Source organism: Opisthocomus hoazin, chromosome 3 (genome assembly GCF_030867145.1).
Source record: "Opisthocomus hoazin isolate bOpiHoa1 chromosome 3, bOpiHoa1.hap1, whole genome shotgun sequence".
NCBI lineage: Eukaryota > Metazoa > Chordata > Aves > Opisthocomiformes > Opisthocomidae > Opisthocomus > Opisthocomus hoazin.
The window spans coordinates 74,790,513-74,805,038 of record NC_134416.1 but is presented as its reverse complement, the minus strand read 5'-3'; the positions used below and the strand labels follow the sequence as shown (position 1 = coordinate 74,805,038).

Sequence of the window (14,526 nt, the reverse complement as noted above, 5' to 3'; positions counted from 1 at the left end):
TTATCTGCAATTAGTTGGGTGGTTGGCTACCAGTATACTTCACTGATACTGAGCAGTCTTCCAGTGCTTGTTGGTGAGGTTCACCTCTTGTCATTTTATCTATTTTGTTAGAAATGGCATACTAAAGAAAATCATAGTCACAAATCAACACAGTCCCCCAGGCTAGAGAAGTACTTTCAGGCTATCTGAAATCAATATGTATGTTTCAGGTTCTCCTGGGGTTTTCCAAAGTCACAAGACACAGTTGGAGCCCCGGTATGAGACTGTCCTGCTGGAGATGCTGCCACCTGGAGATACGCCCTTTAGAAGGCATGAGCTGCCTTGGGTGCTCCACGCAATCTGAAACTCGTGCCTCTTTGACGAATCACAGGATGGGCACCCCAGATTGCTGTCATTTCTCAAAGGAACATTGATGTCTGTCTGTTTGGTGCCTGTATGTATATATTGACTTTGCACACAAACGTATGAATGTATGTGTGTGTGTGTAGGCATATGTATCGGTGGATGGAGGCGCGCGCGCACCTGCAGCTTTTCGGAAGCATCCCGTTCATCCAGCGCGGTTGCTGTGGCAGATCTGCTTCTGACAGGAGGGTGTTCGTATGCTGAGGCCAAGGAGCTCAGGCAATACTGTCAGCTCTGGGATCAGTCTGTTCGGTTGTCTCAGACCCGTCTTTCTCCCTCTGGGCTTGAGTTTATCCCATTTGTAACTCCTTTTTTCTGTGCACTGCTTTTCGATCAGCTGTTGAAATGTGATTATACAAAGCCCAGTAATTGTTGTCATGTAACTTACTTTCTCACTGTGTTTACTTGTAGATGGTTAGTCAATAAATCAATCTGAAATTGACCATAAATACGTACCTTTAGCTTATATTGCTGAGCACTGGAAAACAGTGTATAATTTAAGAGTTATTAGTATATTCTAGTAGGCAATTATTTGCTAGGACAGCTAAATCAAACTCCTGTCTGACCTGCACTGAGGCTGAATTTGGCATCAATTGTAGGATTCCCCTCACCAAACTTCACCTATGTTAGTGTCAGTCGAGGCTGCTGCTGCTGCTGTAGATGGAGAAAGACGAAATCCCCAGGACTACACTTCTTCCCTCCTCTTTTCCTCAGCCATGGGAAAAGGCAAGACCTAAACCCACATGTTAAAATCGTAGAATGGTAGAAACACAGGTTGGAAACAACCTCTAAGATCATCGAGTCCAACTGTCAACCCAACACCACCATGTCTACTAAACCATATCCCAAAGTGCCACGTCTAACACGTTTTTTGAACGCCTCCAGGGATGGTGACTCCACCACTTCCCTGGGCAGCCTATTCCAATGTCTGACCACTCTTTCAGTAAAGAAATTTTTCCTAATATCTAATCTAAACCTCCCCTGGTGCAACTTGAGGCCATTGCCTCTCGTCCTATCACTAGGTAACCTGGGAGAAGAGACCAACACCTGCCTCACTACAACCTCCTTTCAGGTAGTTGTAGAGAGCAATAAGGTCTCCCCTCAGCCTCCTCTTCTCCAGACTAAATAAACCCAGTTCCCTCAGCTGCTCCTCGTAAGACCTGTTCTCCAGACCCTTCACCAGCCTCATTGCCCTTCTCTCGACACACTCCAGCATCTCAGTGTCCTTCTTGTAGGGGGAACTGAGGGGTCCAAAACTGAACACAGTACTCGAGGTGTGGCCTCACCAGTGCCGAGTACAGGGGCACAATCACCTCCCTACTTCTGCTGGCCACACTATTCCTGATACAAGCCAGGATGCCGTTGGCCTTCTTGGCCACCTGGGCACACTGCTGGCTCATGTTCAGCTGGCTGTCGACCAGCACCCCCAGCTCCTTTCCCACAGAGCAGCTTTTCAGCCACTCTTCCCCTAGCCTGTAGCATTGCATGGGGTTGTTGTGACCCAAGTGCAGGATCTGGCACTTGGCCTGGTTGAACCTCATCCAGTGAGCCTCAGCCTATTGATCCAGTCTGTCCGGATCCCTCTGCAGAGCCTTCCTACCTTCAAGCAGATCAACAGTCCCACCCAGCTTGGTGTCATCTGCAGACTTACTGAGGGAGCACTCAATTCCCTCATCCACATCATTGATAAAGATGTTAAAGAAGACTGGACCCAAAACTGAGCGCTGGGAGACACCACTTGTGACTGGCCACCAGCTGGGTTTGACTCCATTCACCACCACTCTCTGGGCTCAGCCTTTCAGCCAGTTCTTTATCCAGCGAAGAGTACACCCATCCAAACCACGAGCATCTAGTTTCTCCAGGAGGATGCTGTGGGGAACAGTGTCAAAGGCCTTACTAAAGTCTAAGTAGACAACACCCATGGCCTTTCCCTCATCCACTAGGCGGGTCACCTGTTCATAGAAGGAGATCAGGTTGGTCAAGCAGGACCTGCCTTTCATGAAGCCATGCTGGCTGGCCCTGATCCCCTGGTTGTCCTTCAAATGCCCAGTGAACGCACTCAAGATGAACCGCTCCATAATGTTCCCTGGCATCGAGGTCAGGCTGAGAGGCCTGTAGTTCTTGGGATCCTCCTTCTGGCCCTTCTCGTAGATGGGTGTTACACTGACGATCCTCCAGTCATCTGGGACTTCCTCTGTTAGCCAGGACTGCTGATAGATGATGGAGCTGCTTGGCCAGCTCCTCTGCCAGTTCCCTCAGCCCTCTTGGGTGGATCCCATCCAGCCTCATAGACTTGTAAGTGTCCAGGTGGCGTAGCTAAGGTCATTAACTGCTTCCTCCTGGATTATGGGAGGTTTATTCTGCTCTCCTTCCCTATCTTCCAGCACTGGGGGCTGAGTACCCTGGGAGTAACCAGTCTGACTATTAAAGACTGAGGCAAAGAAGGCATAAAGTACCTCAGCCTTTTCCTCATCCTTGGTGGCAATATTCCCCCCCTCATCCAGTAAGGGATGGAGACTCTCCTTGGCTCTCTTTTTGTTGCCGATGCCTTTGTGAAAACATTTTTCGTTGTCCCTTACAACAGTGGCCAGCCTGAGTTCTAGCTGGGCTTTTGCCTTTCTGATTTCCTGTCTGCACGACCTAACGAGACCCCTGTACTGCTCTTTAGTCTCCTGCCCTTTCTTCCACTGGTGGTAGACCCTCCTTTTTTTCCTGAGTCCCAGCAAGAGCTGCCTGTTCAGCCAGGCCGGTTGTCTTCCCTGTCTGTGCTCTGGTCCCCTGATCATCTTGTTGGCCTTGCATTGGATTCACTTCAGCGTGTCGTTGTATGTCTCATACTAGGAGCCCAAACCACGACATAATCTCCCAGGCATGGTTTCACAAACACAAGGAGAAGTCAAGAATCATTTCCCGCAGCCTGCTGGCTATACTCTTGCTAGTACAGCCCAGTGTTTGGTTGGTCAGGGATAAACCGCTGATGGACTCGTACTCGTGTTGGAGTTGTACACTGGGACACTGAGGAGTTTTTCTGCAAAGACAGTTTGTATGTAGTAAGTTTTTGCCCAGCATGTCCTGCTTCATGGGCTTGTTCCATCCCAGACATGGGACTTGTCATTTGACTTTGTTCTGCTCCCTGAGGTTTGTCTCAGCCCATTTCTCCAGCCTGTCTAGGTGACTGCAAATAGCAGCCTTGTCCAGCAGTGTATTGACTGTTCCCTCCAGTCTGGTGTTACCTGCAGACTTACAGAGAGTTCAAAGGAACCATATACCAAAGTTCTTCATTGAGACAGGTCTTCTTCTCACCGAGAAGTCTGTACGTCTTCTGAGCAGGGTGTGAGGAGTTACAAGCACAAGCAGCTTCATATTATGAGCTTATAACTAATATTCTGGTGAGAAATAGCTCTCTCAAGGTCACTGCAGGTAGTCCTCTACTGCAGGGTGATGTTTGTACCGCTTTGTCACGAGTCCATCATTGGCTAGAGCAATGGAGGACAATTTCTTAAATCTTATTCTTTGGACTGTGTTTCAGGATGGTTCAGACTTAAGCACATAGACAGGGGGGAGGGAGGGGAAGCTGTATGTCGTATGTCTGGGACAGATCAGCCGTGTGAGACAGTCTTCAACCGTTGAAGTAGATTTCATAATCTGAGTATAGGGGAGGAGTTTGTTTTCCTTTAGCTGTGCTCAACTCCATCAGTTGATTTCCAGTCTGATGTCAGACCTGGGTGATTTGTGTAGTATGTCCAGACTATTCATTTTAGAGTGGTGAGCTTCATTTTTGCTACCCATTGGTGTTATGCACTGAGTTTTTAACCCTTGGGATGTTGTCAGAACTGCCAAATTGTTCCCCTACTATATGTTCACACTGACATTTCTTAGTATTTTCTGTCCCTTCATGGAAGGTTGTGGGAGCCCAGTAGCAATTCCCAAACCCCTAAAAAGTGATTAACAATTATTGTTCTGTAAGTGCTTAATATGCGATTAAGACAGACCACAAGGTGTTTATGCAATAACACACAGTAGCATGGAAATTCAGCTCTAGCTATTACAAGGTGTAAAGAGAGTAAGTGTCTGCCCCCAGATCAGCAATTTTTTTTCATGCTTGTATAATACCCCATTTTCTCTAGCAGGTTGTGCAATTCTATTATTTTTAAACTTTTCATTCCTTGATTGGGGTTTATCTGTGTTTATAGTAGCAGGATTGATCTGTAACCGCAAGATCAGTTTCTGTTAAAGGTATTTTTCTTGCACAATCAGTAAGCTGTGAAGCCACGTTTTTAGTTCGTCCTGTTGTATCTAACATGGCATATTTGTGTACAGCAACAATGGAAGGGGGCTACGCTTCACATTGCGGGTTTGAAGTAAGTGGCAGTGAAGTAGCTTAGGAGCTGAGCAAATGCTCTTCTGTAGCGAATTGTATCATTCACAGTGTCTTTTTTTTTTTTTCTTTTTCAGGAGGTTGGAAGCATAATTGGAAAGGTCAGGAAATTACTTTCTCTCTTTATTTTCATGTCAAAATATTGTATATCAGTTCACTTCATCAGCCCAGGCTAACTTTTTTTTCTGTTTCTTTAACAGAAAGGTGAGACAGTTAAGAAGATGAGGGAGGAGGTAAGACAAGCCTTGATGTCTTTACTTGCCTTTCTTTCCCGTTCAGAGCACGGGAAAATTCAGCGTGTGCAGACCGACACTGCCATCACGTGGGCAGTTAATTTGACAGCACCTTTCCTTGCAAGCGGTGGTGTGTAAATGTGCCGGCCCAAATTAAACGTTGTTGTTAATGTAACCTCCTTATCGCCACAGCAGCCTGGAGCCTTTCATTCCCGTAGCAATGTGCCTGCTGCTTGTCTTATCACAGGAGCAGCTTAGCCAGCATGATTCTGTGCATCAAAACCACGGTATCTTTCTTTAGCATACCAACATCAGTCCCGCACGTGGCTTGGCGTCCTGGTAGGGAGCTTCCAAAACCTGAAACCAAGCATACAGGCAGATACTGTGTAAAGTTTGAGGGTAGACAGAAGCTTCAGCAGAGCTGGAGCCAGGCTTGCATAAGCCAAAGTATCCCTCTGCCATGTCTTGGCAAAGCCCTAACTTGTCATCGTGCAGCTGTGAGTAGGACGTGGACGGGGTAGACTCGCACATGCACCATTCGCATCCTTTGAAAAGGTTGTAAACACAAAAAGGCTGACTAAAACGTGGCACTGCGTAAACCTCAGCCTCCCCCATGTCCGCAGGCTTCTTTCCCTGCCGCAGAGCGAGCTGCGCTGCCTGCAGAGGGTTGTGCCCAGGTGGAGGTTACTGACGCTCGCTTGTCCTGCAAGGCAGCGCATCTTATCTGGAGATCCATGTAATTGTCCTTCTTTGAAGCAAGTGCTAAAAGCATACGTCAAAAGACAGATCCTACCGCTTAAAACTTTAGGAGTGCAGAGTGTATGGAGGATGTCTAAAGAAAAATCAGTTTGGTTCTGGTAAATCTGCAGTACATTACTGTCAGCTGCTTTGTTGTTTTATAGACTGATAGAAGGTCTGTGACAAGGAAATCTCAAAGTATTTGTAGTAAAGAAAATTGCTGAGATGCATGTTTAAATATAGACAATAGGGAGTTCCTTGTCAGGCCGACCGAGTTCAGAGCTCCTTTTTTCATGCTAAGAGTTTTCACCCATGTTTTCACACGTAAGTACATTTGCTAAGACTTAAAAAAAAAATACAAGAAAAAACAGATTTCCAATACACTAGGTAATCCTGCCAGTTGATTAAACACATTGTAGTTTAATTACTAATTATGATCACAGGCAAGTATCTTTGGATATAAATTGCATGCACAAAAGGGAAGCCATTATTGGACAGTGCTCCTGACTTCTGAATTAAAGAAAGAGTTATAAGTAATAACAAATGTTCTTCCTCCACTCTTGAAAACCTACCATCACGTACACATGGTCACAAGAGGCTTTATTTGGTAGTTTGGGGTTTTTAACAAATTATATGCATCTTTATATCAGCACAGGAGTAAGAGGCTATGTCTCTGTGTGGTGGTATCACAGTCCTTCTTTCCAGTAAAATAAGGGGCCAAATTAACCCGGATTATCTCATGTTTGCCACAGGCCCAGATCCTTGGGAAGGTCAGTGCCTGTGGAATAGTTGAGGCTCTGGTGATTTGTTATGCTACATGAACATATTTCCATGCCTGAAACCCCAGGGAAAGTGCAGGGTGGGTCTTACCTGAACTGGATTCAGCCTTTATCTACACCAAGATCTTCTTGAGTACACTTACATCTGGTTTAGGGGTTTTCTCTGCACTGCCACAGTGGCATGAAGCGGACTAAATGTACCTGAGAGCCATCCTGGCTTGTCTCTAAGACTTACGGTTTTCGAACTCCTTCTGACAGGCTCCTTGGCTTAAGGAGACAGCATTGTTATTGTTGCCTGTCCTACCCCTACTCCTTTAAGGGTTATTCAGTGCTTATTGATTGACTGCCTTCACATAAGACACATTTGTAAGGAACCTTCTCCACAGCGCACAGCAATGCCCTGGCTAGACAGATAGATCAAGCCCTGCCTTTGGGTCTCCAAACCAGAGAGGTTCATCTTTCCTGGGAATGGTTGATGCTCCCTGGAAACAACAATCTCATCTGAAATTCTGGTCCTACTTAAGGTTATCCATGCAAGAGGGAAGGGAAAAGACTTGATTGTGCAATTATTTGCAGCTTTGAGTTACAGAGGTGCTATTTGCATACCACGATGAAGCCTGTGTAAGTATTTACACAGGCAGAATCTGGCTTCCTGCAGTTAGATGGATTTTTGCAGTGTGATCAGTTTATGCTGAAATTATATGATGTTGGGGCTGCAATTGTAGGGGAGGGAATTAGATGCCTCAGGATATTCCTTCCCGAACTATCTTCCTAATCCTACTTTGTTTCCTCCCTGGGAAGTATAAATTTGAAAAATATTTCTTCTTTTTGACAGAGTGGTGCTCGAATCAATATTTCAGAAGGCTCCTGTCCAGAGAGAATTGTGACAATAACAGGCCCAACAGATGCAATTTTTAAAGCTTTTTCTATGATTGCACTAAAATTTGAAGAGGTAAGCAAATAAAATACAGCTTTTCTCTCTTCAAGTTGAAATACAAACACTGAATTTTCTCATGTTTGCTTTAATGTTAAATATGATTTGTTTAATGTTCTATTTAATAGCAATGAAAGTGGTTGTATTTTTATAAATGCTTTTGGCAGTAAAGCTGAAGAAAAATAATGGGTCAATTTACAAGCTGTTTGATCATTTCTTTTGCTTTTTGGAGGCTTCAGGGAAAAGCAATTGCGTCTGGTAATGTGCACTAATGGTAGAAAAAATGTCTTGGAAAATTTCTGGTCCCATTGTGGGTTTGATTTGAAAAGAATGATTGCCTAACTTTGAGCTCTGTCTTTATATGATTCCATTTGGTATTGATGTAAATTTTATAAGTGTGAAAATGAACATGTATCTCATTTAACTAGAAAATCTCTGTTTTAAAAACAAACTATATGATTACCAGTTACCATATTTAAAGCTTGGTTTTTAAAATTAATTAAAATAAAGGCACTAAGAGTCGGTGAGGCAGAGCTCAATGTACTGTAGAATAACTGTTCTGTGCAGATGCATGCCTAAAGTACTGGGAAACTTCACAGAAAAGACAGCAAACTACAGAGCATGAACACTGGGTCACTCAGGAGAGGATTTAACTCCCTCTGCTTTCAAAAATCATATATCTAGTCCAGACATCTCTCCTGTCCAATCTAGAGAGACAGAGGCCCCTGTGGAAGGCAATTCACCTTCTCCCAAAGCAAGAGCCTGCAGACAGGTGGGCTGAATCACCTGCAGCAAGAGAAGGGGGCTGTGGCTCTCCATCAATGATTAGACTAGAGGGATGTGAATCTCTTCTTAAGAGTACCTCTCCAAGTCAGTGAGGTTAGTCTCCATATCTCCCCGTAGCACTGGGCGGTGCTGGCATTGATGGGAAATGTCAGCGTGTGCCTTTGTTTACCCGTGGTGATTGTTCCTATTTAGAACAACGGTACTAGAAGAGAGCTTCTGGGTCACCAGATGCAGTTGACTTCTAGCATAAGCTGTATGCCTTGCAACTTCACAGCATGATCAAAAACTAGGTAGGTTTTTTTCTGTTTCCTGATACTGGATTCACAACCTCAGTTCTCTGATAATCAGACAGCTTCTTTTCACTCCTCACTCGAATTTAGTCATGAACAGTTTATGCATCTTGGTTTCTGTGCTAGCACTGGCCATTAGTTTAAATAATTCTTGCCTTTCCATCCCTGAGGATTCCTCTCTCAGACGTATTTTTAGAACCAGTTTTATCCCCTCACACCCTTGCTTTTGCCAGAGTAAGTGAGCCAAGTTCAGTCTTGAAGAGGACGTACTCCCCACCCCTCTTGTGACTCTAGTAGTCCCTTTCTACCTTTTTCCAGTTGCAGTTTATGTTAAATGTGCGTGTTAATTGTGGACAGGTTGGAAATGAAGTTCCACGTGATCCTATTTAATGATGCTAACTGTCCCCTGTCCTGGCTATCACGCTAACATATCCCTGCCGCTGCTGGAAATGCCTCATCTCCTGCTGGTGTAATGTTTTGCACACAGCCATGCTGTGCCTGGTGGGTGTCCCCAGCTCCTGCTCAGGTGTTTTCAGTGGGAACCTCTTCAGTCTTGGCAGACATTCCTGTCAGCCCCCAGACAAGTGACCCTTTTTTTATATACTGAAAATGTTAATTCCATTTATATTTCTCAAATCTTTCATGGGTTTTCAGATCTTCCTGTGTGATATTTCAACATGTTGATAAAGTACCCTGGTTTTGTGGCATGATAGATTTTATAAGGATGCTAATTTTTTTCCTTAACAGTTATTAACGAGATAATAGTGATTTTGAGGTTGTATCCTGCAGAACCACACAAGTAATTCTGTCCAGCCCAATTTCAAAACCGGCTGTTCTCATCTCTTTCTCAGCTTTATCTCGTATGCATCATGAACCAATCCTTGTTTCTTCTAGCTTAAGAGGGAGCTTCATGTACGGTACCATACGCTCCAATCCATGGAGACCTGGGGAGAGCCGTCTCTCTGTTCTCTAGGTGAAAACATGTGTTCTGCTTAGGGCCTTATCCTGAAAAATGCTGAGGGAATCATTAATAGAGGTAATCCCTGCCAGTTCCCACCAAAACGAGTACCCAGTGGAAATAACACTGCATTTCTCATAAAAACATAGAATCATGGAATGCTTTGGGCTGGAAGGAACCTCTAGAGGTCATCTAGCCCAACCCCCCTGCAGTGAGCAGGGGCATCTTCAACTAGACCAGGTTGCTCAGAGCCTGGTCCAACCTGGCCTTGAATGTTTCCAGGGATGGGGCCTCCACTACCTCTCTGGGCAACCCGTTCCAGTGTTTCACCACCCTTATGGTAAAAAATTTCTTCCTTGTATCCAGTCTAAATCTACCCTCCCTTAGTTTAAAGCCATTACTCCTTGTCCTATCGCAGCAAGCCCTGCTGAAAATATTATCCCCATCTTTCCTATCGGCGCCCTTCAGGTACTGAAAGGCTGCAATAAGGTCTCCCTGCAGCCTTCTCTTCTCCAGGCTGAACAGCCCCAACTCTCTCAGCCCTTCATCATCGGAGAGGTGTTCCAGCCCTCAGATCATTTTTGTGGCCCTCCTCTGGCCCTGCTCCAACAGCTCCATGACTTTCCTGTGCTGAGGGCTCCAGAGTTGGACTCAGGACTCCAGGTGGGGTCTCACCAGAGTGGAGTAGAGGGGCAGAGTCACCACCCTCGACCTGCTGGCCACGCTGCTTTTGATGCAGCCCAGCATATGGCTGGCCATCTGGGCTGCGAGCGCACATTGGTGGCTCATGTCCAGCTTTTCATCCAACATCAAACACTGCACAGCATTGGATCCTCACCCCACCACCCAACATGATATAGTTTTAGAAAATGTTGTAGCTAGAAATAGGCAAAGAAATCTGAAAATCAGGCATCTGACTGGATTTTATGCGTACTTGCTCTTGTAGATTTTAGAGGGTAGTCTGGACTCTTCAAGTGGATATTAGCAAAAGGGTATTGGCATTCCCTGCAGATAAGGTACTGCAGTTACATTCTGAAATATCTGTGTTTAGTTTTAGTATAATTGGCTTCTGGTATATTTAAAAGAACAGTGGTAAAGAAAAATGTCTCATATAATCAGTTAGGTTTCCTATAATTATTCCTGTCAATAAAATGAGGTAACTGTAACACTTTGGAGGCAAAATAAAGTGCTGTTTCAGAAATTACAAATGAGCTAGCTACCAAATGTTGTTTTTCATGGATATCTTTTTGTTGGAGATTTTTTCAGCCATTTAAAAAATTGTAAATTCCAGAGCAGACAGTGCCTGGCCCAGCTCTGGTTATCGCAGCTACCTTCAAACAGAACAAAAAAGGTGCATACATGAGACTGATGGTTGGAGGGATTTTCTGGTATTTGTTATGCATGCCCACATGAAGCATTTTGACATGAAGTCCTTGAACCCTTACTTTGAACCCTACAGCTGCATAGCTGGCAATAAGCACATCTAGGAAGACATGGGAGCCCTGGAATGCTTTTCTAATATTATCAAAAATCTCAAAATGCATCAGATACAAAAAAAAGAAAGATCTGGAGGAGCGTTCTCTGTGCGGTTGCTCTGCAGCTTTTTATCACTCTGCTTTGACACTTCCTAATAAAACTTGATTTTCTAGCAGCCTGATGATGAATTGACAAGTGTATTGGGTTTGTGTGGCAAGGTTTTGGTAGCGGGGGAGCTACAGGGGTGTCTTCCATCCATGGAGGTGTTAAAAAAATGTGTAGACATGGCACTTCAGGATATGGTTTAGTAGGCATGGGGGTGATGGGTTGACGGTTGGACTTGATGATCTTAGAGGTCTTTTCCAACCTTATTGATTCTGTGATTGTATGATTCTGTGAGAAGCTGCTGGAAGCTTCTCCTTAGGCATGGGGGTGATGGGTTGACGGTTGGACTTGATGATCTTAGAGGTCTTTTCCAACCTTATTGATTCTGTGATTGTATGATTCTGTGAGAAGCTGCTGGAAGCTTCTCCTATGTCCAATAGAGCCAATGCCAGCCAGCTCCGGGACGGACCTGCCACTGGCCAAGACCGAGCCCAGTAGCAATGGTGGTAGCACCTCTGGGATGACATATTGAATCAGGAAAAAAAATTGCAGTGCGAGAGAGTAGTGAGAATATGCAAGTGAAGCAACTCTGCAGACACCAAGGTCAGTGAAGGAGGGGAAGGAGGTGCTCCAGGCGCCAAAGCAGAGGTTCCCCTGCAGCCCATGGAGAAGACCATGGTGAGGCAGGCAGTGCCCCTGCAGCCCATGGAGGTCCATGGTGGAGCAGATATCCACCTGCAGCCCAGTGAGGACCCCACGCCGGGGCAGGTGGATGCACCCAAAGGAGCCTGTGACCCCATGGGAAGCCCACACTGGAGCAGGGTCCTGCCAGGACCTGTGGCCCTGTGAAGAGAGGAGCCCACGCCAGAGCAGGTTTGCTGGCAGGACTTGTGACCCTGTGGGGGACCCATGCTGGAGCAGCCTGTTCCTGAAGGACTGCACCCTGTGGAAGGGACCCACGCTGGGGCAGTTCATGGAGGACTGCAGCCTGTGGGAAGGACTCATGTTGGAGAAGTTCATGGACAACTGTCTCCTGTGGGAGGGACCTCATGCTGGAGCAGGGGCAAAGTGTGAGGAGCCCTCCCCCTGAGGAGGAAGAAGCGGCAGAGACAAGGTGTGATGAACTGACTGCAACCCCCATTCCCTGTTCCCCTGCGCTGCTTGGGGGGAGGAGTGAGAGAAACAGGAGTGAAGTTGAGCCCAGAAAGAAGGGAGGGGTTGTTTTGAGATTTGGTTTTATTTCTCATTATCCTACTCTGATTTGATTGGTGATAAATTTAGCTAATTTCCCCAAGTCAAGTTTGGTTTGCCCGTGATGGTAATTGGTGAGTGATCTCTCCCTGTCCTTACCTCGACCCTTGAGCCTTTTGTTATATTTTCTCTCCCCTGTCCAGTTGAGGAGGGGAGTGATAGAATGTCTTTGGTGGGCATCCAGCCAGGGTCAACTGACCACAACAAGCTAGGTAGGTGATTACATAAACAACTAAAGCAGTCACTGCAGAGTAAAAAGAGAGTTGTTAAAAAATGGCACTAACCCAGACAAACCACTGGAGTTGTAAGGGAGGACATTTTAGAGCGGTGATTTCCAGACTGGAGGCGGAGACCCAAGAAATGCAGCTGTAAGTTCACTGCTGAGTGGGGCAGCTCTGATTTTGGGTATAAATATGCATAATCCACTAGAAGCACGTGGCAGTTCAGTGCTGGAAACTGGAAAAACCATCAGGCAGATCTCAGTGGTCAGACCACTTATTTCCCAAAGAAATAAGAAAAAGTTTGGTAGAATCCTCATTGATTTGTAAATGTTAAGAAGAAATTGCTCTGCTCTAGGAATAAGGAGGAGAGAAAATCGAGGTGATAAAAGCAATTGAGATGATGCCTTTTTGACAAATACTAACTCCTGCTGCTACAGTGAATCCTGTGGTGGTCATTACCAAGTGAGAAGCCACCTCACAGACTCATTGTACTTGCTGTGGAAATTGGCAGGTTTAACATTTCATTTAGAAACTAGTAAAGAAGAATTTTGATGGTTTTTTTTTTTCCATGGAGGTTTGGTAGCTTTCTGAGCTGCTAGGTTTGCGTGCCTTGGGAGGCCTTAGACACTGTGACTCTGGGATCCCAGGAGCTAGGGATGCTGCAAGGATTCAACACTGGGTCTCCCACCACTTCCAGGCTCCCAGTTAGCCCATTCTGGCTGAGGAGCAGCCCAGGCAAGCAGGTGGAAAGCTGTCCCGAGGAAATGGATGCCATGCCACAGAAAGTAAGAGGTTAAAGAAATAGGTATCTCCCAGTTTGAAAGAGGAGTTCTGTGAGAAAGTCTCCAGCCAGCCCTACTTTGGAGCCTGCAGTTCTGGAGGGGATTTTTTTCTGTTCATTTCTCTTTTGTTGTGTTTTTAAGCTGGACTAACTCCTTTATGCACTCCATGCTGCTGAGTCTGTGTGTTTAGGTTTTGCTCCTTTTAAATGATGAGGAGAAAATAAGAGAATAGCGGCTTCCAGTTTTTGTGAAGTGCTTTTGAAGGCAGTAAGTGTGGTGAAGACTATGAGGCAAGGCCATAGGATATGGAAATGGGAGATACTAACAGGGTTGTGCTGGGTGGCTGAAGAGAGTTATTTACCTCCATCTGGATGATCGTGTGCCTCCACCTGACACAAACGTGATATAGTGAGATGGCACCTTTCAGCTGAAAAATTGGCAGGACTGGCACTTTATTTCAGATACATGGGTGCTGCAAAATTCCGTTATCCCTCTCGCTTTATTTTGGATTGCAGTCACTCACTGACACGGGCACTAAACAAAATGTGAGTTACTGGCTGGCAGAAGGATGATTTGATAGCTGTCTTGTGGTGTGCAGCAATGCCTCATCCCGTTCAAGACTTTTTTTCTTCGTTTTTAAGCTAAGCAAGGTCACACTGAGCCAGTTCTTGGAGGGAAGAATGCTGCCATCACAAATGCAGAGGTACTGCAGGAATCAGTGCTGGTGTCACCGAGCTCCCACAGAGGTTCAACAAGGCGTGCAGCGTTGTTTAAAGTTCTTTCTTTTAATTTGTGTCCTGATACACAGTAAAGCCACTTTTTCATATTTTTTAGCAAGCAGTAGTCTTGATAAGCGAGAATGTAGGGAAACACATCAGTTCTGTCTGCTGGAACTCTTGTTGCGTCGTAAAGAAGTTAAATGAATGTGACGTGCATGTTTTCTTGTTGTTCCTGTCCTAATCTTTTGGGTAGCATTTCTGTGAAGGCTGTAATAGCCGTGCCGTGCCACCTCGCGGGTGGATGAGATGATCTTTTCAGCTCGCAGCTGGCGTTAGCGAACCGCACAGAGATTCTCAGGAGTTGCGCTGACAGGTGCTATGCAGCTCGTGGCTTTTTTTTGGTGATCCTGAGTGCTCTCAACAACATCCCATCGATCAGTGGAAAGATAAGCTTTATCCTTTCATCTGTGATGA

General features: G+C 45.5%; 1 protein-coding gene across 14 annotated transcripts in view; it reads left to right on the top strand.

Moving 5' to 3' along the window:
* Positions 1–14,526, top strand: part of LOC104338159 (poly(rC)-binding protein 3) — a 548,717-nt gene that overhangs the window by 489,495 nt on the left and 44,696 nt on the right. For all 14 annotated transcript variants that reach the window (XM_075416693.1, XM_075416692.1, XM_075416694.1 and 11 more), the window contains 3 exons: positions 4,858–4,881; positions 4,981–5,013; positions 7,366–7,482. In XM_075416693.1, coding sequence (XP_075272808.1) covers positions 4,858–4,881; positions 4,981–5,013; positions 7,366–7,482 — 174 coding nt within the window. The remainder of the gene's footprint in view (positions 1–4,857; positions 4,882–4,980; positions 5,014–7,365; positions 7,483–14,526) is intronic.